The 21,183-nt window shown below is 47.6% G+C and overlaps 1 protein-coding gene across 1 annotated transcript in view; it reads left to right on the top strand.

The window, feature by feature from the left end:
• The window catches only part of dctd (dCMP deaminase), a 76,112-nt gene extending 55,638 nt beyond the window's left edge, over positions 1 to 20,474 (top strand). Inside the window, exons 5-6 of the mRNA XM_085979267.1 lie at positions 12,738 to 12,834; positions 17,499 to 20,474. Coding sequence (XP_085835393.1) covers positions 12,738 to 12,834; positions 17,499 to 17,604 — 203 coding nt within the window. The 3' untranslated portion in view covers positions 17,605 to 20,474. The remainder of the gene's footprint in view (positions 1 to 12,737; positions 12,835 to 17,498) is intronic.
• The last annotated feature ends 709 nt before the right edge of the window (positions 20,475 to 21,183 follow it).

The following is a 21,183-nucleotide window of genomic DNA, read 5'->3' as shown; positions in this document are numbered from 1 at the left end:
ACCTTTCTATTCTGCTCCGGCCCCCCGTGGACTGCCTCCTGCTCCACCATGCCATGGTTAACATTCTGGCCAACATCCTTGCCTTCACAGGTAGCAAGTACCTTGTACCTGTTGGAAAGGACCAGTGTCTGCGGTACCTCCTTCTATACCTCCCCTAGGTTCCCCTTACCCTGCTGACTGACAGTCACACTCTCCCTTTCCTAGACCTGTGTTTTCCTCTGGGGTGTGACTGTACTCTGGAGAAAACTAACCAGATATTCCTCCCCCTCCCTTATGTGTAGGAGTGTCTCTAACTCTCACTTCAGCTCAATGACTGAGCTGGAGTGACTCAAAGTAGAGACATTTCTGACAGATATGGCAAGCCAGGACAGTCTGCTGACCACAAACTCCCACATTCTGCAGTCCCGACACACTGCCTGTGCTGTCATTTCTAATTCATATTTACTTCTAGAGCTAATATAATCATTTGAGATATAGTATTAATTAGTTGATGGATTAGTTTGATTTCAAATTAATTAGAAAGTGGTGATATTGTCAATGACAATGAGGAACTGGTGGACATGTTGAATAATTACTTTGCATCAGTATTTACAGGAGAAGAGGTTAGCATGCTGGAAATCCCAAAGAAACTACGATTAAATCGGGGACAGGGACTCGATAAAATTAACGTAAGTGAAATAACAGTAATGAAGAAAATAATGGCACTAAAGAGTGACAAATCCTCAGGACCAGATGGTTTCCATCCCAGGGTTTTAAAGGAAGTAGGTGAGCACATTGCAGATGCCTTAACTATAATCTAGTTCTCTAGGTTCAGGAACCGTCCCTTTAGATTGGAAAATTGCGCATGTCACTCTTTAAGAATGACGAGAGAGAGAAACCAGGGAATTATAGACCAGTTAGCCTAACATCTGTTGTGGGGAAATTGCTGGAGTCTATAATTAAGGACTTCCAGAAGGCATTTAATCAAGTCCCTCATAAGAGACTGTTATCTAAGGTAGAAGCCCACGGAATTGGGGGCAAATTATTGACCTGGTGAGGAAATTGGCTGAGCGGCAGGAGACAGAGATTAGGGACAATGGGCAGGTACTCAAATTGGCAGGAGGTGACGAGTGGTGTCCCACAGGGATCTGTGTTGGGGCCTCAACTATTCACTATTTATTAACGACTTAGATGATGGCATCGCAAGTCATATATCCAAATTTGCCAATGACACAAAGATAGGCGGCATTGTAGGCAGTGTAGATGAAAGCATAAAATTACAAAGGGATATTGATAGATTAAGTGAATGGGCAAAACTGTGGCAAATGGATTTCAATGTAGGCAAATCTGATGTCATCCAGTTTAGACCTAAAAAGGATAGAACAGGGTACTTTCTAAATGGTGAAAAGCTAAAAACAGTGGATGTCCAAAGAGACTTGGGGGTCCAGGTACATAGATCATTAAAATGTCATGAACAGGTACAGAAAATAATCAAAAAGGCAAATGGAATGCTGGCCTTTTGTTCATTTTGGTACATGGAACTCTGGCCTGGACTAGAGTGCAAGCTGTACAAAGCCCTGGTTATAGAATCATAGAATAGTTACAGCATGGAAGAAGGCCATTTCTTTCCTTCAGATACTTATCCAACTCCCTTTTGAAAGAAGTGATTGAATCTGCCTCCACCGCCCTTTCAGGCCTGTGTGCGTGTTTTGGAGTGGGGGAATGGAAGGATTTAATTGAAGAGAGAAGCAGCATGTTTAACTGGAGTAGATTCTGGTATTCTAGTATGTCTTGTGGGGGGAAACCTTGTGTGGTGAAAACTTCTAATCTGCTACCAGTAAAAGTGGGTTAGGCAGCTGGGAATGTGACTGCACAGCTGCAGCTCCCGGTGTTAGCCGAGTTCTAAGCGATATTCCATATATTAATTTTTTTTTTCTAAACTGAGTAAGTTTCAATTGGAAAACAAACAAATGATTACAGTGGGACAGTTATACCAGGACACACGCACTATTGTGGACTATTGGCAATTTTGCTACTCACCCCAGCTGTTTCCAAGTCGAGCAGCCACATTATTTGATGATTTACCAGCTTCTTTTGGATTGAGTTTTGTGCCTTTTTATTCCTATATGCCTTTTTTTTTTTAAAAGCCGGGAAATGGAAGACTGTCTTTGGGAAGTGAAAGGACACGAGGAAACCATCAGATATTATCGCAAGCACGCTGCTGAAAGACGGGAGATAGAATGGGAATCGGAATAAATAACACAGGAGTCGAGATGCTGGCTGTGCCCCTGTGGTTCCAGGCGAGTGTGAAGTGAGCAGCATTTTCACTGCTCTGCCACTGTGCCTGTGATCAGCACAGTTGTCTCTTGAGGAGGGATGCCAAGAACAGTAAATGTAGTCTTAAAAAGCAATTGCACATAAGCTGTGTATGGCATAACTGTATTTGGCGGCTAAATATTTTCTTCCTAACTTAAAAGTTGTAAGATCAAAAATAAATGACTACATTTATGAAAAAAATAAATTCTTTTTAACTGGCCCTTTCATGTAATGTTGCCATGAATAGCACATATTACATAAATCGGATGAGAAGGATGCTGGTTGGTGCACCTCCCGCCACCTTCCAATTTTCTTCTTTGCCGTTCCTGAAGATATTGTTTCGTGCTGGTACATGAACATATCAAAATGACATGCAGCAAAAGACCAGCCGGCCCATCAAACCTGCCCCACACTGCTGGAGTATTATGACCAACGTTCCCTCTTTTTTTTTGTGTGCGTGGTCCCGTTTTAGCGGCCGCGCATGTGTGGTGTCCTCCAGCGGCAACAGCTTGTGAGCGGCCTTTGCGGGACCTCCCGAATCGTGCGTGGCCGCGGCGCCTTGGGCGGGGGGGGGACATTGATCACGACTGGGCACTTCCTACCTCCCGCAGCCGTGTAATCTGCTGGGAGAGGAAAACCAGGCTAATAATGGGGGGGTGGAGAACTGCGACTGGTTCCACAGATGCCACCCTCTGGTAGCTGATTCAGCGGGGGGACACTGTCCACACGTGAATGTCTGGCCATGGGGGGGGGGGGGGCGCGCCCAGTCCTCTTGACAATATCCTCACGTGCACTTTCCGGCAGGAGGTGATAGATAGCAATTAGAATTGGAAACCTTGGATGATTTTTTGCCCGCCTTCTCCCTAGCCCAGGGACACGGAGCAGTGTTCCCTCTAAGCTGCGTGCATGCGCGGTCCCTTTAAATTTCAGCGCTCGCCGCAGTATTTCAAAATGGCTGAGCTTGCGCGGTACCTTGCAGATTACTGCACGGCATAACTGTATTTGTCGGCTAAATATTTTCTTCCTAATCTGTTTTAGTGATGTTGATTGAGGGATAAATATTGGTTAGGACACCAGGGATAACTCCCCTGCTCTACTTTGAAATAGTGCCACGGGATCTTTTACGTCCACCTGAGGGGGCAGACGGGGCCTCGATTCAACGTCTCATCCGAAAGACAGTGCAGCACTCCCTCAGCACTGAAATAAACAGACCTCACACAACAAAGACAATTTAGAGGGAACATTGACACTCGGCCCCATTAAAGCTCTCTTGCAGTCGACCCAGCTGTGATCCGCTAACTTGGGCCGGTCTGGGGATCGAACCTCTCTGGTGCATGTAGCTTAGTTCCGCAGTACATTTAACGACTGAACTATCTGGGGAAGCGGGCGTGCATTTCTTTCAGAAGCCCATCGCAGCCCTATTACAGTCTAAGGATAAGGGGTAGGCCATTTAGGACAGAAATGAGGAGGAATTTCTTCACCCAGAGAGTGGTGAACCTGTGGAATTCTCTACCACAGAAGGCAGTGGAGCCAATTCATTAAATATATTCAAGAAGGAGTTGGATATATTTCTCAAGGCTAAAGGGATCAAGGGGTATGGGGAGAAAGCGGGGACCGGGTACTGAATTTGGATGATCAGCCATGATCGCATTGAATGGCGGAGCAGGCTCGAGGGGCCGAGTGGCCTACTCCTGCTCCTATCTTCTATGTTTCTATTCCTTTGGAATTCTTTCCCTAGACCCATGCGCCTTGCTACTTAGAATCATAGACATTTACGGCACACAAGGACACCGTTCGGCTCATCGTGTCTGCCGGCCGAAAAAGAGCTATCCAGCCTAATCCCACTTTTCCAGCTATTGGTCTGTCTGTCGTCTTGTAGGCTATGACACCTCAAGTGCCTATCCAAGTACGGTGAGGGTTTCTGCCTCTATACTTGTGGGGAGTGCCAGCCAAGGGCGTAAAATCTAGGCTGACACTCCAGTGCAGTGCTGAGGGAGTGCTGCACTGTCTTTCGGATGAGATGTTGAACTGAGGCCCCCGTCTGCCCCCTCAGGTGGATGTAAAAGATCCCATGGCACTTTTTCGAAGTAGAGCAGGGGAGTTATCCCTGGTGTCCTGGCCAATATTTATCCCTTAATCAACATCACTAAAACAGATTACCTGGTCATTATCACATTGCTGTTTGTCGGAGCTTGCTGTGCTTTTGTTAGATTTTTCAGCACGTGCTGTATTTTGCGGTTTACCTGTATTGTCAATAATGTAGAATAGCTGATGAATCTGTGCAGCTTCAGCAACTCTAGTCAGGCTGAAGTTGGGAGAGCATCTATCCAGCAGCGCAGCCACTAAAGCAGGCCCTCCGAACAATTCTTTTATGTTGTGAAGCATTGTCATCTGGTCTGTGCTGTCTGTTGTAAGTGGAGCCGGGTTGGTCTACGTACTCCTCTGCATACCAATCGCTGCCTATTTGGCCTGATGTCTCAATTGACACTGAGCCAAGACGCTTGCGAGCATGGCAGCAATTTATACAGTTGTATTTATTCTCTGTACGTTGACCTATCTGTTGCCGATAAAGCAGTTAATGCTGTTTATAGACAGACAAAGCTGATGCTGGGGATAAAATGTCCGACGGACTTACTTTAATACACGTGGCCAATACGGGCGCTCCTGTTGTGAAATCTTTGCAGCTGTAACAATTGAGCTCGGGAGCCAGAAAACCGCCTCTGAACAAAGTGTGTGAATGCCTATTTTGCTCTGCAGTGAATGCCACACTCATGAAACTAGGAATGCGCGATTTGAAATGTGAGCTTTCATTACCCGCTCATTAGTTACGAAGAAAGAGACCTTCTCCTGTGTTATTTTTTTTTCATCATATATATAAAAGGAATATCTTCCCCCTCAAGCTGAGGTTTTAAGCCATCTGTTAAAAGACAATAATTGTTTTCTTTTTGCAGCTCAACACACCAAGAAAGTTAATATGAATGGAATATTACAGAGGCAGGGCTGGTTTGATTTAAAGGAGTTATTTTACTTGTCTGATGGACCTCATAAATCATTCACGCTGTTTTTCAAGTGAGTGATGAGCTCTCCGCAGTATTGACAACGCAAGACCACTCTTCAGAAACTGCCAGCACTTTGTTCTTTTAACAATTTCAAAATAAAACCACAACTGTTGCACTGGGGGAGGGGGGAGTGATTATGTCCAGCACAGTGGACTGCAATCTGACCTAACAGTGGAGTCTATATTTCTGTTTATTAGATTATTTTTTCATTTCCCCCTCTCTTTTCCCTCCCCCCCACCTAAACTAGACATGAATCATTCACTTGCGGATATTGCACCTCTTGGAGCCTCTCGACACCGTTGGTCTGATGTTGTCTTTTTTAGCTTCGGATCAGACCACGGTCTCCATCTCCCACTATCTAATTGAAAGCACCAGCTGCAGATGACCAACACTTCCCTGTAAGGTGTCGCCCCTTTGCAGCCTTGCATAGCTCAAGGAAATGTATTAATAAAAAATATATATAAATTAAATGCACCCCATCCACCACTTTAAACATTCACTCCCTCCACCACCGGCGTACCGTGGCTGCAGTGTGTACCATCTACAAGATGCACTGCAGCAACTCGTCAAGGCCTCTTCGGCAGCACTTCCCAAACCCGCGACCTCTGCCACCTAGAAGGACAAAGGCAGCAGACGCATGGGTACACCATCACCTACAAGTTCCCCTCCAAGTCACACGCCATCCTGACTTGGAAGTATATCGCTGTTCCTTCATCATCACCACTGGGTCAAAATCCTGGAACTCCCTCCCTTCTCGAGGGCAATTAGGGATCGGCAATAAATGCTGGCCTTGCCAAATCCCAGGAATGAATATTGTACATGAATAAACGAGGGTAATGTCACCTTTTGAACATTTTATCTAGCAATGTCTAGATTGGGTTGTTACGGATTTTAGCCATTACTTCTGAAGTAGCTGAGCTACTGTAAGGGTTTCAAAGTGTGCCATATTAAATTAGCATGGTTAAGTAAGGAGCACACTCGTTACTAAGTTCAGAAGCCTGTGGGTTCAAAACCCATTACAAGAGCACAGAATCTAGGCTGACACTTCAGTGCAGCACTGAGAGGACTGTTTTATCAAAAGTATGAGCTTCCATTGAGCTACTAAACCTAGGCCCTGCCTGCCCGATGTGCTGGCGGAGATCTCTGAGGGTTGTAGGGCTGGAGGAGATTGCAGAGATAGGAAGACAAATTAATTAACTCTTTGCGGGATATGGCGGCCATGTTTGCCCACGTGATAAAAATTACTGCACACATTAAAAATTGTATTCCCAGTGCTTTGAGATACAATGTGATCTATAGAATTGCAAATCTTTCTTTATACAGTATGTTCTTTTGGTAACTTGGGTTACCTGATTTCTACCTTAGCAGATCTCTATTTCAGCTTCCTCTAAAAATTCTGGGAAAAGTTGTAAATGGGGAAATTAAATGTTTATTTTAAAAAAAACACAAATCTGACTTCATGACACATATTCTAAAGAGAACTTTGAACACTGCAAACCGGTAGAAATTTGACCCAACTGTATACACTCAAAACTGGAAACTACGAATGCCGGACTCCTGAAATACCCACCTGATTGAAGCTTTTACCCGAAGTGTTAACCTGTTTGTTCTCTTCATAATGCTGACTGGGCATTTCCAGCAGCCTTAATATCTGTGTAATTAATTAAATTTTGCTGTGTATGTCACGCAGTCCTTATTTGGACAACACCCCCGTGACGCATGGTCACTTCCCAAAGTAGCGTTGCTGTCCCTGTTTCCTGTGAGCTGCATCATGGATGGTGCTGTGGGCCCCACAGGATTGTTCAGCCGTCTCTATGGCACCATCTTGACAATAAAACTCGATCTCACGGCCAGGATTTCATCATCTTTAGTCCAGAATTCCTTTGCATTCCATTAGGTTTGCACTATGTTCTGAAAACATGTGGCACAGAAGGAGGCCTTTTGGCCCATTGTGCCTGTGCCGGCTCTTTGAAAGAGCTCTCCAATTAGTCCCACTCCCTTGTTCTTTCCCCATAGCCCTGCAACATTTTTTCCCCTTCAAGTATTTATCCAATTCCCTTTTGAAAGTTACTATTGAATCTGCTTTCAATCAGTGCATTCAAGATCATAACCACTCGCTGGGTAAAACAAATTCTCCTCATCTTCAACCTTTCCACCACCCCGGTTCTTTTGCAAATTACCTTTTAAATCTGTCTCCTCTGGTTACCGACCCTCCTGCCAGCGGAAACAGTTCCTTCCTATTTACTCTTATCAAAACCCCTCATTATTTTAAACACAAAACATAGAAGATAGAAGCAGGAGTAGGCCATTTGGCCCTTCGAGCCTGCTCCACCATTCAATGAGATCATGGCTGATCATTGAAATTCAGTACCCTGTCCCTGCCTTCTCCCCATATCCCTTGATCCCTTTAGCCTTAAGAAATATATCCAACTCGTTCTTGAATATATTTAATGAACTGGCCTCCACCGCCCTCTGTGGCAGAGAATTCCACAGGTTCACCACTATCTGGGTGAAGAAATTCCTCCTCATTTCAGTCCTAAATGTCTTACCCCTTATCCTTAGACTATGACCCCTGGTTCTGGACTCCCCGACCATCGGGAACATCCTTCCAGCACCTAGTCTGTCCAGGCCTGACAGAATTTTATAGGTTTCGATGAGATCCCCTCTCAATCTTCTAAACTCCAGTGAGTATAAGCCCAATCGACGCAATCTCTCCTCATACGTCATTCCTGCCATCCCAGGTATCAGCCTGGTGAATCTTCGCTGCACTCCTTCTGATGTGCCTCAATTATTCCGAGACTCGAAGTTAGCAGAACAAAAGTAAGGCTTTTATTAACTCAGAACATAACACGTAAAATAGAGAGATGTCTACCTTCAGGAGGCTGATGCCGGACTGAAGTTAGATTACAAAGGAGCCAGGTATGGGCGGAGCCCTGCACACAACCAGTTCCAGCACATTCCATGCATAATACATGAGGACTGGGGGAAGGGAAAAGACACAGAAAGCAGGCAGTTAGAAGACACAGAAAACAGGCAGTGATGAATGGAATATATTTCATCACATTCACCCCTTCTATAGATTTAGTCTGTTCGGGGGTTTGATAGTCCTCTGCGACCGACGTGGCTGTTGTGGTGCCGCGGGTGTCGGCTGGGTGTCCCCGGTAGCCTCCTGGGTCTCTGCCGGGGGTGCCGCCGGGGTTGTTGAAGGGGTAGTTGGTGGGGGTGCCGTTGGTCGATGTTCTTCCGGGGGTGATGAAAGAATAGTGGGTGGGTAAGGGTTGCTGTGATCGTCGTCGCTGCTATTGCCGTGGTTGTTGTTGATGCCGGCTGGGGCGACGTCTTTTATGGACACGGTGTCCTCCCTTCCGTCGGCGTGCCGGACATATGCGTATTGGGGGTTGGCGTGGAGTAGGTGTACTGGCTCCACGAGAGGGTCCGTCTTGTGGCCCCTCACATGCCTTCGCACGAGTACCGGACCTGGGGTGGAGAGCCATGACGGCATGGATACGCCCGAGGTGGATTTCCGGGGAAAGACAAACATTCGTTCATGAGGCGTGGTATTAGTGGCCGTACACAATAGCGACCGTATCGAATGGAGCACATCCGAGAGGACTTCCTGCCAGCGGGAGATAGGGAGGCCCTTGGTCCTTAGAGCTAGAGTGACTGCTTTCCACACTGTCCCGTTCTCTCGCTCCACCTGGCCGTTACCCCGGGGGTTGTAGCTGGTGGTACGGCTCGTGGCGATCCCCTTGGACAGCATGTACTGGCGTAGCTCTTCACTCATGAAGGACGCCCCCCTATCCGTGTGGATATAGCTCGGCATACCGAACAGGCAGAACAGGCTGTTGAGGCATTTAATGACCGTGGCGCTGGTCATGTCTGGGCAGGGGAAGGCGAATGGGAAACGGGAGTATTCGTCCACAATGTTCAGGAAGTAAACATTGCGGTCGACGGACGGGAGGGGGCCCTTGAAATCTAAGCTGAGCCGCTCGAAGGGCCGTGTAGCTTTGATTAAGTGGGCTCTATCTGGGCGGTAGAACCGAGGCTTGCACTCAGCGCAAGTGCGGCAGTTCCTGGTCAGAGACCGAACTTCCTCAATCGAGTAGGGTAAGTTACGGGACTTTATGAAGTGGAACAGCCGCGTGACCCCTGGGTGGCAGAGGTCATTGTGGAGGGTCTGTAGCCGATCCTCGGTGGCGCTGGCACACATCCCTCGTGAGAGGGCGTCAGGGGATTCGTTAAGGGCCCCTGGCCGGTAAATGATGTCGTACTCGAAAGTGGAGAGCTCGATCCGCCACCTAAGAATCTTATCATTTTTAATCTTCCCCCTCTGTTTATTGTTGAACATAAACGCTACCGATCGCTGGTCGGTAAGTAGGGTGAAGCGTTTGCCGGCTAGGTAGTGGCGCCAGTGGCGCACTGCCTCCACGATGGCTTGGGCCTCCTTTTCCACGGAGGAGTGTCTGATCTCGGGGCCTTGGAGGGTCCTCGAGAAGAAAGCTACGGGCCGCCCCGCCTGGTTGAGGGTGGCCGCCAAGGCGAAGTCGGACGCATCACTTTCCACTTGAAATGGAGTGTTCTCGTCCACTGCCTGTAGCGTGGCCCGCTCAATATCCTGCTTAATGCTTTTGAAGGCGGCGTGGGCCTCAGCAGAGAGCGGAAAAGAGGATGCTTTCAAGAGGGGGCGGGCTTTGTCGGAGTAGTTGGGGACCCATTGGGAATAGTAAGAAAATAACCCCAGGCACCTTTTCAGGGCTTTGGGAGTGTTGGGCAGGGGCAGCTCCCGTAGGGGGCGCAATCGGTCGGGGTCTGGTCCGATTTCCCCATTCTCCACCACGCTGCCCAGTATGCAGAGGCGCGTGGTGTTGAAAACGCACTTGTCCTCGTTATAGGTGAGGTTGAGTTTTTGTGCGGTTTTCAGGAACCTCTCGAGGTTCGAGTCGTGATCCTGCTGGTTGTGACCGCAGATGGTGACGTTGTCGAGGTAGGGGAAGGTTGCCTGCAAGTGGTGGTCATCGACCATGCGATCCATCTCCCTCTGAAAGACCGAGACCCCGTTCGTCACCCCAAAGGGGACTCTGAGGAATTGGTAGAGGCGTCCGTTCGCCTCGAAGGCGGTGTACGGGCGGTCCTCTGGTCTGATAGGGAGCTGGTGGTACGCTGACTTGAGGTCGATGGTGGAGAACACCCGGTATTGAGCGATTTGGTTCACCATTTCTGATATGCGGGGTAGCGGGTAGGCGTCTAGTAGGGTGTACCTGTTGATCGTTTGACTATAGTCGATCACCATCCGTTTCTTCTCGCTACCCCTTACCACTACCACTTGGGCGCGCCACGGGCTGTTGCTGTGTTCAATAATGCGCTCTTTCAGGAGCCTGTCTACCTCGGTCGCGATAAACCGCCTGTCCTCCCAGCTGTACCTCCTGCTTTTGGTCGCTATTGGCCGGCAGTTAGGGGTAAGGTTCGCGAATAGCGAAGGCGGCTTTACCTTCAGGGTAGCCAGACCGCACACTGTGAGGGGCGGCTGGGACCCACCGTACTTGAGCGTGATGCTTTGGTGGTTGCACTGGAAATCCAAACCCAAGATCACGCTCGCACATAGATTCTTCATGATTAATACTTTAAAATTATCATACACAGTTCCGTTAACGCACAATTGTACCGTGCAGTAACCCAGAATGGTCGATGTCTGGGTTTTATCGGCCATAGAGATGGTACCCTGAGCAGGGACCACCTTTAGGGAGAGTTGTTGTGCCAGTTCAGGGTGGATAAAACTCTCCGTGCTTCCACTGTCAATTAAGCATTTAACCCGGCACCCGTTTACCTCGATGTCCACCATTGATTTGGATAGCGGATGCGGCCTGGTCTGGTCCACTGTGACCGATGCCACTGTAGGGCCCTGATCGAGACAAGATGGCGTCCACGCTGTCTGCTCATAAGATGGCGGACCCCACGAGGTCGGGCAAGATGGCGTCCAAGATGGCCGCTCCCACGGCGCACACGCGGCGGTGGCGGGTTTTCCGGCGGTTGGTTTTCCGGCGGGGTTCCCTCTGCACACCTTCCCGAAGTGCCCCTTCTTACCGCACTTAAAGCAGGTGGTGCCTTTCGCCGGGCACAGGTTTCTGGTGTGCTTTGGCTGCCCGCAGAAGTAGCAGTTGGGTCCTTGACGCGTCGCGGCTGTCGTAGGGCTTCTGGGGGGAGAGCTGGGCCCCGCCGGTGTCAGGCTGCCGGGCGGGGAAGATGCCTTCCAAGATGGCGGCGCCCTCGGCGCACACGTGGCGGCGTGGGCGGCGCGGGCTGAAGAGTAGGCGTCCGAGTTTCTCTGGGCCATCTCCAGAGACCGCGCGGTGTCCGCAGCCTGTTTCAGGTCCAACCCCGTTTTTTCCAGCAGTCTTTGCCGGATGTGAGTGGAGCTGAGGCCTGTGATAAAGGCATCGCGAACAAGCTCGTCGGTGTACACTGCGGCTTTTACATCTCGGCACTTACAGTCCTTGCCAAGCTTTTTCAGGATGCTTAGGAACTCCTCCACCGATTCCCCAGGACGCTGTGCGCGAGTAGCGAGTAGATGCCTAGCATACACCTCATTCGTAGGCTGCTGGTAATGCGCCTTTAAGGTGTTGCAGGCGGCCAGGTACGTATCGGCGTCTTGGATGAGGGGGTAAACCCGGTGGCTTACCCAATTCCGTAGCATTCCGAGTCTCATCTTCGCAGTGTCCGTAGCGTCTTTGACGGCTGCGGAATTGTCCAGGAAGAATTCCATACAGTCAAACCAGTGTCCGAAGCGTGCTGATGCGTCCGGAGCATGTTGATCCAAATCCAAACGTTCGGGTTTCAGGAGTTGATCCATAGTGTTGAAAATTGAGTTAATAAAATTGATGTGCCTCAATTATTCCGAGACTCGAAGTTAGCAGAACAAAAGTAAGGCTTTTATTAACTCAGAACATAACACGTAAAATAGAGAGATGTCTACCTTCAGGAGGCTGATGCCGGACTGAAGTTAGATTACAAAGGAGCCAGGTATGGGCGGAGCCCTGCACACAACCAGTTCCAGCACATTCCATGCATAATACATGAGGACTGGGGGAAGGGAAAAGACACAGAAAGCAGGCAGTTAGAAGACACAGAAAACAGGCAGTGATGAATGGAATATATTTCATCACACCTTCCATGGCAAGAACGTCCTTCCTCAGATAAGGCGACCAAAACTGCACACAATACTCAAGGTGCGGTCTCACCAAGGCCCTGTACAACTGTAGCAAGACATCCTTGTTCCTGTACTCGAACCCTCTTGCTACGACTCTATTAAATATCCCCTTAACCTTCTCTGCTCAAGTTTGAAAGTTTACTCACTGTATTTAATGTGTTGTTTTTTTTTGTCTGTAGGCATAACTAAAGTTACTTACATGTCAGACAAGTACCATGACACACCCGAAATGCAGGCCTCCAAGCTTATGTTGAAAATGGCTCGTGTAGAATGCTGGTAAGTAGATGGTGTGCAGTATTATAATCGAAGCCCTCCAGACGACTTAAAAACCAAGTCAGACAAGAAGTATCCACAAGAATAATGCCTCACTCTGCTAATAGACATACCCTTCTGAAGCGGTGTCAAGTGACCGGCTTATTGCAGTCATAATATTGGTTGCCGTTGGTGATTTTGATGTGGTGATGCCCTATTTCACTGACACAGGCTAGCAGTGTGCAGGCTAATCACCTGACTCGCTGAGTTGTCAGCTGCTGTGGGCCATCTGTCTCTCCCCCCCCCCCCCCCCGGACGGTTGCCCCGCACTCCCGAGACCACAAAATAAATCGGCTCGTTCACGTAACTGACTCGAGGCAATGCATTCCAGGCCAAGCAGTCGTATCCTTTAAAAGTGTCTGGGGCCGTTTCTGTCAAATTATCTCGACGTTAATTTGACCTAGTTCCTTTTTAACCCGTTGCATTTTCTCCATCAAACCGCAATCTCCAAATATCTTCCAGCTGTCTTAACTAATTCTCTGTGGAGCTTTCTGCAGCTTCTGAATTTTTTTGCCTGTGCACTCCCGGTGCCGTCACGAGCGGTGAGAAGTGCACATTGTACAGCCCGCAGCTCTCCGTGTGAAAATGCAGTGCTTTACCACCCAGTGACGACATCGAGCTTTCTGCCTTTGGCCCACTTGCGAAAAATTCAAAAGCTCGCAAGAATCCATCTACGTTTGTCCCCTTCTTTTTAAAATTTAGTAAAACTATTCCACACCGGCTGGATCATTATACTCTCACCGTGTTCACCGTAGATGAGCCGTTCTCTGTCAGTTCAAGTGCGCTGTTGCTGCTGCTTTGAAACTGCACACAGCTTCCTCATGTTGCCACTGACGCTCCTTTTCTTTATCCTTACATCTACACTGTTTCTTCTCGTCATCCCTCTTCTGCTTGAACTGAGCCTCCTTGCGCTTCCTTTGAGCCTCCCCGTGTTTGCGCTGTCAGCTTGCACTTCTGGCTAGTATTGCATGTATTACTTTACATAGTCTTTACAACACGGGAACAGGCCATTTGGCCCAACGGGTCTATGCTGGCGTTTATGCTCCACACGAGCCTCCTCCCACCATTGTTCCCTGCAGGCTGCGCTTTGTTCTGCGCGGCCTGTTTCTTTTAACGCGCGGTCCCTTTAAATTTCTGCGCATGCGCGGTATTTATAATGGAAAAGCCCGCGCGAAACTTTTCAGATTGCTGCGTACGTGTGCACCTTAGCGGGAACATTGCCTCCCACCCCTCTTCATCCAGCCCAATCGGCATATCATTCTATTCCTTTCTCCCTCATGTACCTATCTAGCTTCCCCTGAAATGCATCTATGCTATGCACCTCAACCACTCCTTGTGGTAGCGAGTTCCACATTCTAGCCACTCTCTGGGTAAAGAAGTTCCCCCTGCATTCCTTCTTGGATTTGTTAGTGACTATCTTATATTTATGGCCCCTAATTTTGGATTCTCCCGCAAGTGGAAACATCCTCTCCACATCTACCCTGTCCAACCCCCGTCATAATTTTAAAGACCTCCATCAGGTCACCTCTCCGCCTTCTCTTTTCTAGAGAAAAGAGCCCCAGCCTCTTCAGTCTTTCAGTGTGTTGTCCTTTTTCCTCCGCTGCCGAGTATGCTTATTTTACCTCTTGGCCTATGTCTTTTGTAACCCCGTGCATAATTTACAGTGGAACGGGAAGAACTAATGGGCAGAGATTCCCTTCAGGGTTAGAAACCTGTTACTGCTTTGATATCCGAAGGTCGATTGACGAGGTGTGGATTTTTTTTTTTGCACAGTGAGTTATGACCTGGAATGCACTGCCTGTAAAGATGGTGGAAGAAGATTCAATAGCAACTTTCAAAATAGATTTTGGATAAATACTTGAAGGGGAGAAAACTGCAGGACTATGGGGAAAGAGCGGGGGAGTGGGACTAATTGGATAGCTCTTTCAAAGAGCCGATACAGGCACGATGGGCCGCACGGCCTCCTTCTGTACTGTATGATTCTGTGACAGATCAGTATCCTACATAGATGCTAGACCTAAATCCATTCATATTTGGTTCCTAGTACCTTTCCTTTAACTGATTTATTTTCAGGATAAAAATAGGGCCTGTTCCCATAGATCTACAGGAGGGGCTTCCCAGCAATGTCCTTGGAATCCCAAAGCATTAGCGTATCAGCATGTGTTGTTCCTTCAGCTGCAATCCAACAAGGGTAAATGTGCACACGTCAAAAGTGGCCTGAACACCGTATATGTTTCCAAGGCCTTTATGTGGAAAAAATAGAAATTCTTTGATAGTAACTAGTACATAATCCTGATGAGTCATTATTGTAATTACCAGATAAATAAGATTCTCGGATGCCTCAGCTATCTCTCACTATGTGTTAGAAAATTTCTGCCGATCAAAGTGTTTTAAAATTAGCCACCAGATGAGCAGAGCGAAGAAAATCCACCTTTCCTTAGCAAGATGATCATTTTATATCTTCTGCACTTTCATCCTTTTCAGTGGGCAGGGGAACTTGCAGTGCGTCCCACTTTGACGAGGTAATTTTAGAAACCTTGTCCTCGCCTTCAAATCTCTTTGTGGTCCGACTGTAGCCTCTCTGAGCCAATTCTTTCTCCCCACACCCTTCAGTCCTATAACTCTGAATTAGTCTGCATTCTTTGCTCCATCATCAGAAGCTGAGCTTTCAGTCACTATGCCCCTGCTCTCAGGGTATTCTCTTCCCAAACCACTTTGCCTAAGACCCATTCTCTTCCACCTTGCCTTAGGTTACCCCTCTCAATTTACATTCTCCACCAAATGTTGTCAGATGTGTTAAGTGAAGAGCTCTGTATAAATGCTAGTGGTTATTGTAATTACCTGATAAATAAGGATTCTCAGATGCCTCAGCTATCTCTCACTATGTGTTAGCAAATTTCTGCCGATCAAAGTGTTTTAAAATTTTGGCCAGATCACAGGAGGATGCATCTGAACCTCAAAGGACAATGATGGCCCTCGGCTTTATCAACTACATTTCCATCAGTGACCTGCTGTTTTACATGTAGGATTTTTAATTTATCTGATGCTACGAGTGTTGTAGAGTTCTTTTGATCTGGGGCATGTGCCAATGATCAGAAGTAATCTGGTCTCTTGTGTGTAACTCAGTCATCGGCATCCATATATTTCTTTTCACTCTTAAAGCAGTGCATAACTATAGTGTCCTGCAGTTGTCTTTAAATCAGATGCAGAGCTCTCAACATCAGGAAAATGGCAGTAATGATCGGAAAAAAGTGACAAGTGTTTGCAGACCCAGACAAGCATAGGGAGATGGATTTATTTTCTTAAGGGTGACGTACATCAAACTAGGTGACATTTTAAAATCAAAATGAGCGCGTTCCATTCCAAATGAATGGGATTTGATGAGCTTGTACAGGATTTGAGTAACTTGCTGCTTTGGCTAGGAATCACTGACAACGGAAAGGTGTAATTCCTCAACACTGCTCATCCACAGCAAGTCGTGTGCTTGGGAAATTCATCTTGGTCTCTGGGGAAACTATCTATCCATTGGTGGCTCACCCATTTGATGGTTCCACAAATCTCTGGAACCCGTCCTTTTTGAAGCGTCCTACGCTCAATCTGTGCGGCTTGTTGGGCTATATAAGCGGCGCTGCATCGTAATGCTTTTGGTCGTGTGGCAAGATAATGTGCCCCGATGTGTATGGAGAATTTTTTTTCTCCAGCAACGACACTGGTCCCATTGATGAGATTAAACACAAAAGGTAACTACTTGTAAGTAATGCCGGGGACTAAGATGCTTTTGCCAGATCACAGTTCCCAACTTTAAGGTGCTGCTGTAAGATAAGCCTGTAACATAAATAGCTGCACTGCACAGTAAGCTAGTGTGGGCATTTCAATTTGTTCACAAGGCGCCTCCCTGAGTGGGAGGGGGGGAAAAAGCACGAAGACAAGTGGTCAAAACATTGGATAGTTGCCGCTGTTTTGCGTCGGAAGCGTTGCAGATATTTTTTCCAAGATACAGGCCAAACTGCCCGCACTTCATCTGACTTACTATCGTGGCCTTTTATTGTCAGAGGTGGCTTTTCATTCTGGCTGAGGGCTGAGCTCCTCGTCTGCTTGTACTGGCCGGAGAAGACCGTTTTAACGTTGTTGGTGTGTGGGGCCTTCATATTATAATCAGAGAATGGTAAAGTCTCACGCAGCTTTAGACAACCGCTTGCATCTTGGCGAATCCGACCTGCAGTGTCGATGCGAATTTGACAAAACTGGAGCCGGGTCGTATTGCGATACTGCTTCCGCTGGAATTAGTCCCGCGACGCAAATGGGGTATCAGTAGGTCCGCAAGGGCCGTCATTGATTTAGCTACCTCACTGAATCACACTTTGAATCCGAAGACGGGGAATTAAACGAGTTTTCTGCTTCAGTACAAATGAGCTCCCTTTGGACTGTGGCAAATCCCTTCCACGAATCGAACACCAGTTCAGTGTGTCGGCAGTTTTGAGTTCGCTTAGTTAACAAAATGGAAGAAACAGTGGGTTTAGTAAGTGACTTTTATGTGTATGTGTATGTATATATGAAATATGTGAATGTGTTGGTTTAAAAATCTAAAAACATCTGTGTACTAAAACACTGCTTTCTTTTTTTTGCAGCCAATTTACTCCAAAGAATAAAACAATTACCATTGATTTTGATTCGATAAACAAAAGTGGGAGTTGTCTACACACTGGCCAAGCTGCCTCAACCACATTGCCATGAAGCTGCTAATCGCCCATCGTGGAGAGTCTCATTTGCTGCTTCCATACTTTCCAAGTCTTTCTTTAAAACAAGCCTTTCTGCCAACACTAGTCTGCTGATATCCTGTATTCTAACGGTACAGGTGGACCAGTTAATATATTTCAAATATGGTACAAGAGGTTATTTTTGTTGCAGTTAACACTGAGCTGCTATTGTGCTTCAGCTTGTTCTGTATATGCATGTATTTTGTATGTTAAGTGTGCACACAAAGAAATCTTTCATTAGGAATCATAGAAGGTTATAGCACAGAAACAGGCCATTAGTCACTGGGAACAAAGATCCATGGCCCGTGGAATCATAGAATGGTTACAGCACAGAAGAAGGCCATTCGGCCCATCGAGCCCGTGCCGGCTCACTGCAAGAGCACTTCAGCTTGTCCCACTCCCCTGCCCTTTCCCTGTAGCCTGCTTTTTTTTTTCCTTCAGGTACTTATCCAACTCCCTTTTGAAAGCTGTGATTGAATCAACCTCCACCACCCTGTCAGGCAGTACATTCCAGATCCTAACCACTCGCTACATAAAAAAGCTTTTCCTCATGTCACCTTTGGTTCTTTTGCCAATCACCTTAATTCTGTGTCCTCTGGTTCTCGACCCTTCTGCCAATGGGAACAGTTTCCCTCTACCTACTCTGTCCACACCCCTCATGATTTTGAACACCTCTCCTCAAATCTCCTCTCAATCTTCTCTGCTCCAAGGAGAACAAACACCAGCCTCTCCAGTCTATCAACATAACTGAAGTCCCTCATTCCTGGAATCATTCTTGTAAATCTTTTCTGCACCTTCTCTAAGGCCTTCACATCCGTCCTAAAGTATGGTGCCCAGAATTGGACACAATACTCCAGTTGAGCTCGAACCAGTGTTTTATACAGGTTCATCATAATTTCCACGCTTTTTACTCTATACCTCTATTCCTGAAGCCCAGGATCCTGTAAGCTTTTTAACTGCTTTCTCAACCTGCCCTGCCACCTTCAACGATTTGTGCCCTTCCTGCGCACTTCTGGCAGGGCGCGGTGGAACGGCAGCAAATAAGGCCGGGGCCTGGACAGGTCGAGTCTTGGCCTTACCTAGGAGGTCTGGTCACGCGCCCCCCCCCCCCCCCACCCTCCCGGTAAAAGACTGAGCCTCTACCTGCACTAAATGAGGTCAACGATGTCTGAGAGGGTGTGGCCCAGAGTGGGAACCCCCAGGCCGCGAATTGCCCTGGCTGGACTTCGGCTAACTGGTGCACTCGATGCTGGAAGTGAGGCCCACCTGAGGGTGCAGTCTTGGGATTTGGCCTGGACTCCTAAACGCTTAAAACATTTCTTTCTGCCCCTTTAAAAAACAGGGTTGATGGGTGCAGTCGCAACCTCTTTCCAGGGAGAAGAGAACTGCATCCTGCCCCATCCCATCCCATCTCATCCCTTCTGTAACTAGCACACTCTGCTGCAGTTTGTAGTTTCCTGAGGCAGGCAGATGTACCACTAGTGGTGTGGGCACCCACCCGGAACATTTAAACTGTGACCCTCTCACACACCCTCTCGAACCAACCAACTTTGGTGGGGGTCAGTGCCGGAGGTCACGGGTGAGCTCTTTATGCTGTTTCCCTGGGTTTTCCCACTGGCTTCCCGGCAAAGTAGCGGCAGGAGACCAGAAGATCCCCTGTGGAATTTCAGGGCTGATAAGTCAGCCATCCCAGACGGTTTTTGCTTGCGGCCATCTTGCATTTAACGATACAGTTTAACTTTCTGTTACAGTAATTTAAAAGAATAGGATTACAAATTGTGACCAGACGTATTTTGATTTTTTTTTCCCTGACCGTCTAAAGAGCTTGTGATTCTACAGCATCTCTTTAAAACAAAATTGTTGGTGGAAAAGATTGACCTCTGCCCGCTCCCCAAGAACCTGCACCATTTGCATAGATCAGCTTGACTGTCGAAAGAGGCTGCTGTGCTCCTCTGAGTAACCAGATCAGATATCAACAGTTTTACTTCTAGCTTAGAATGATACAGCGCAGAGGGAGACCATTCAGCCCATCGTCCTGGTGCTAGCAGCTATCTAATTAGTCCCATTCCCCTGCGCTTTCCCCATAGCCTTGTAAATTTCTCCTTTTCAAGTATTTATCCAATTCCCTTTCGAAAGTTACTATTGAATCTGCTTCCACCACCCTTTTAGGCAGTGCATTCCAGATCATCACAACTCGCTGTGTAAAAATAATTTCTCCTCATCTCCCCCCTGGATTTTTTTTTCCAATTATCTGTGTCCACTGGTTACTGACCCTCCTGCCAGTGGAAACAGATTCTCCTTATTTATTCTATCAAAACCCTTCATAATTTTGAACACCTCTATCAAATCCCCCCCCACCAACCTTCTCTGCTCTAAGGAGAACAATCCCAGCTTCTCTACAGAACCTGTGGTTTTTAAATTTGGAAACCTTTCAACAATCGGTGCCATGGGTTTACTCGGACCTTTTACACATTCCATGGCTTGTATCCTGGATTTTCTGTATGAAGGTTTTAGAAGCATTGATGGGTGGGGGCACCCATTGTCCCCGGATTCAAGGGAGTTGCCTTCATTCAGAGGGGTATTGAGGTTTGTTAATATACCACAGTTTATGATGTTAGGCATGTATGTCTGGATCAATGTTCCCTTTAAATTTTTTTGGGATGCGTTCAATTGGCCCATTCAAAATTCCGCGCATGCGCAGTTTTTCCTGTTTACGAGCCGTTGAGCCAGCTGCGGAGCGCTGCGTGGCTGCGCAGCTTAGAGGGAACATTGGTCTGGATGTCAGCTTATATTATTATTGTTGAATGTTTCTTCTTGCAGTTTTAAAGTAAAATTTTTAATTGTGTTGCTCCTGCTCAGCGGTAGCATTCTTGCCTCTGAGTCAGAGGGCATTGGATTCGAGCCACACTCCAGCGCTCTTGCACCTTTAAACCTGGGCTAATGCTTCAGTGCAATACGAAGGGCGTGCTGTATCGTCAGAGGTGCTGTCTTTCAGATGAGCTGTTAAACAGAGTCTGCCCATTAAGGTGGATGTGAAAGACCCTGTGACACTATGCAACGAAGAGCAGTGGTGTTCTCCCAGTGTCTTGGCCAATATTCATCCCTTCTACCAACAATTCAGCAGTGACTATGCTTCAAAAGTCATTACAGGAAACTCTTTTTTATCCGGCACCGACGGGACCGGCGTGGTGCCGGTTGATCAAAAAGTCCGGATTACAGAGAGGTATACTTACCAAGGTACGAGAGCCCCGTACACGGCCACAGGTGCAGGAGCCCCGGTTACACGGCACTTGTGCAGGAGTCCCGGTTACACGGCCACAGATCCAGGAGCCCCGGTTACGCGGCCACAGGTGCAGGAACCCCGGTTACATGGCCACAGGTGCAGGAACCCCGGTTACACGGCACTTGTGCAGGAGTCCCGGTTACACGGCCACAGATCCAGGAACCCCGGTTACACAGCCACAGGTGCAGGAACCCCAGTTACACGGCCACAGGTGCAGGAACCCCGGTTACACGGCACTTGTGCAGGAGTCCCGGTTACACGGCCACAGATCCA

The sequence above is a fragment of the Somniosus microcephalus genome, chromosome 1 (assembly GCF_052327205.1).
Source record: "Somniosus microcephalus isolate GS21.2 chromosome 1, FLI_Smic_1.0, whole genome shotgun sequence".
NCBI lineage: Eukaryota > Metazoa > Chordata > Chondrichthyes > Squaliformes > Somniosidae > Somniosus > Somniosus microcephalus.
The sequence above is the reverse complement of the archived record's forward strand: the minus strand, read 5'-3'. Positions and strand labels throughout refer to the sequence as shown.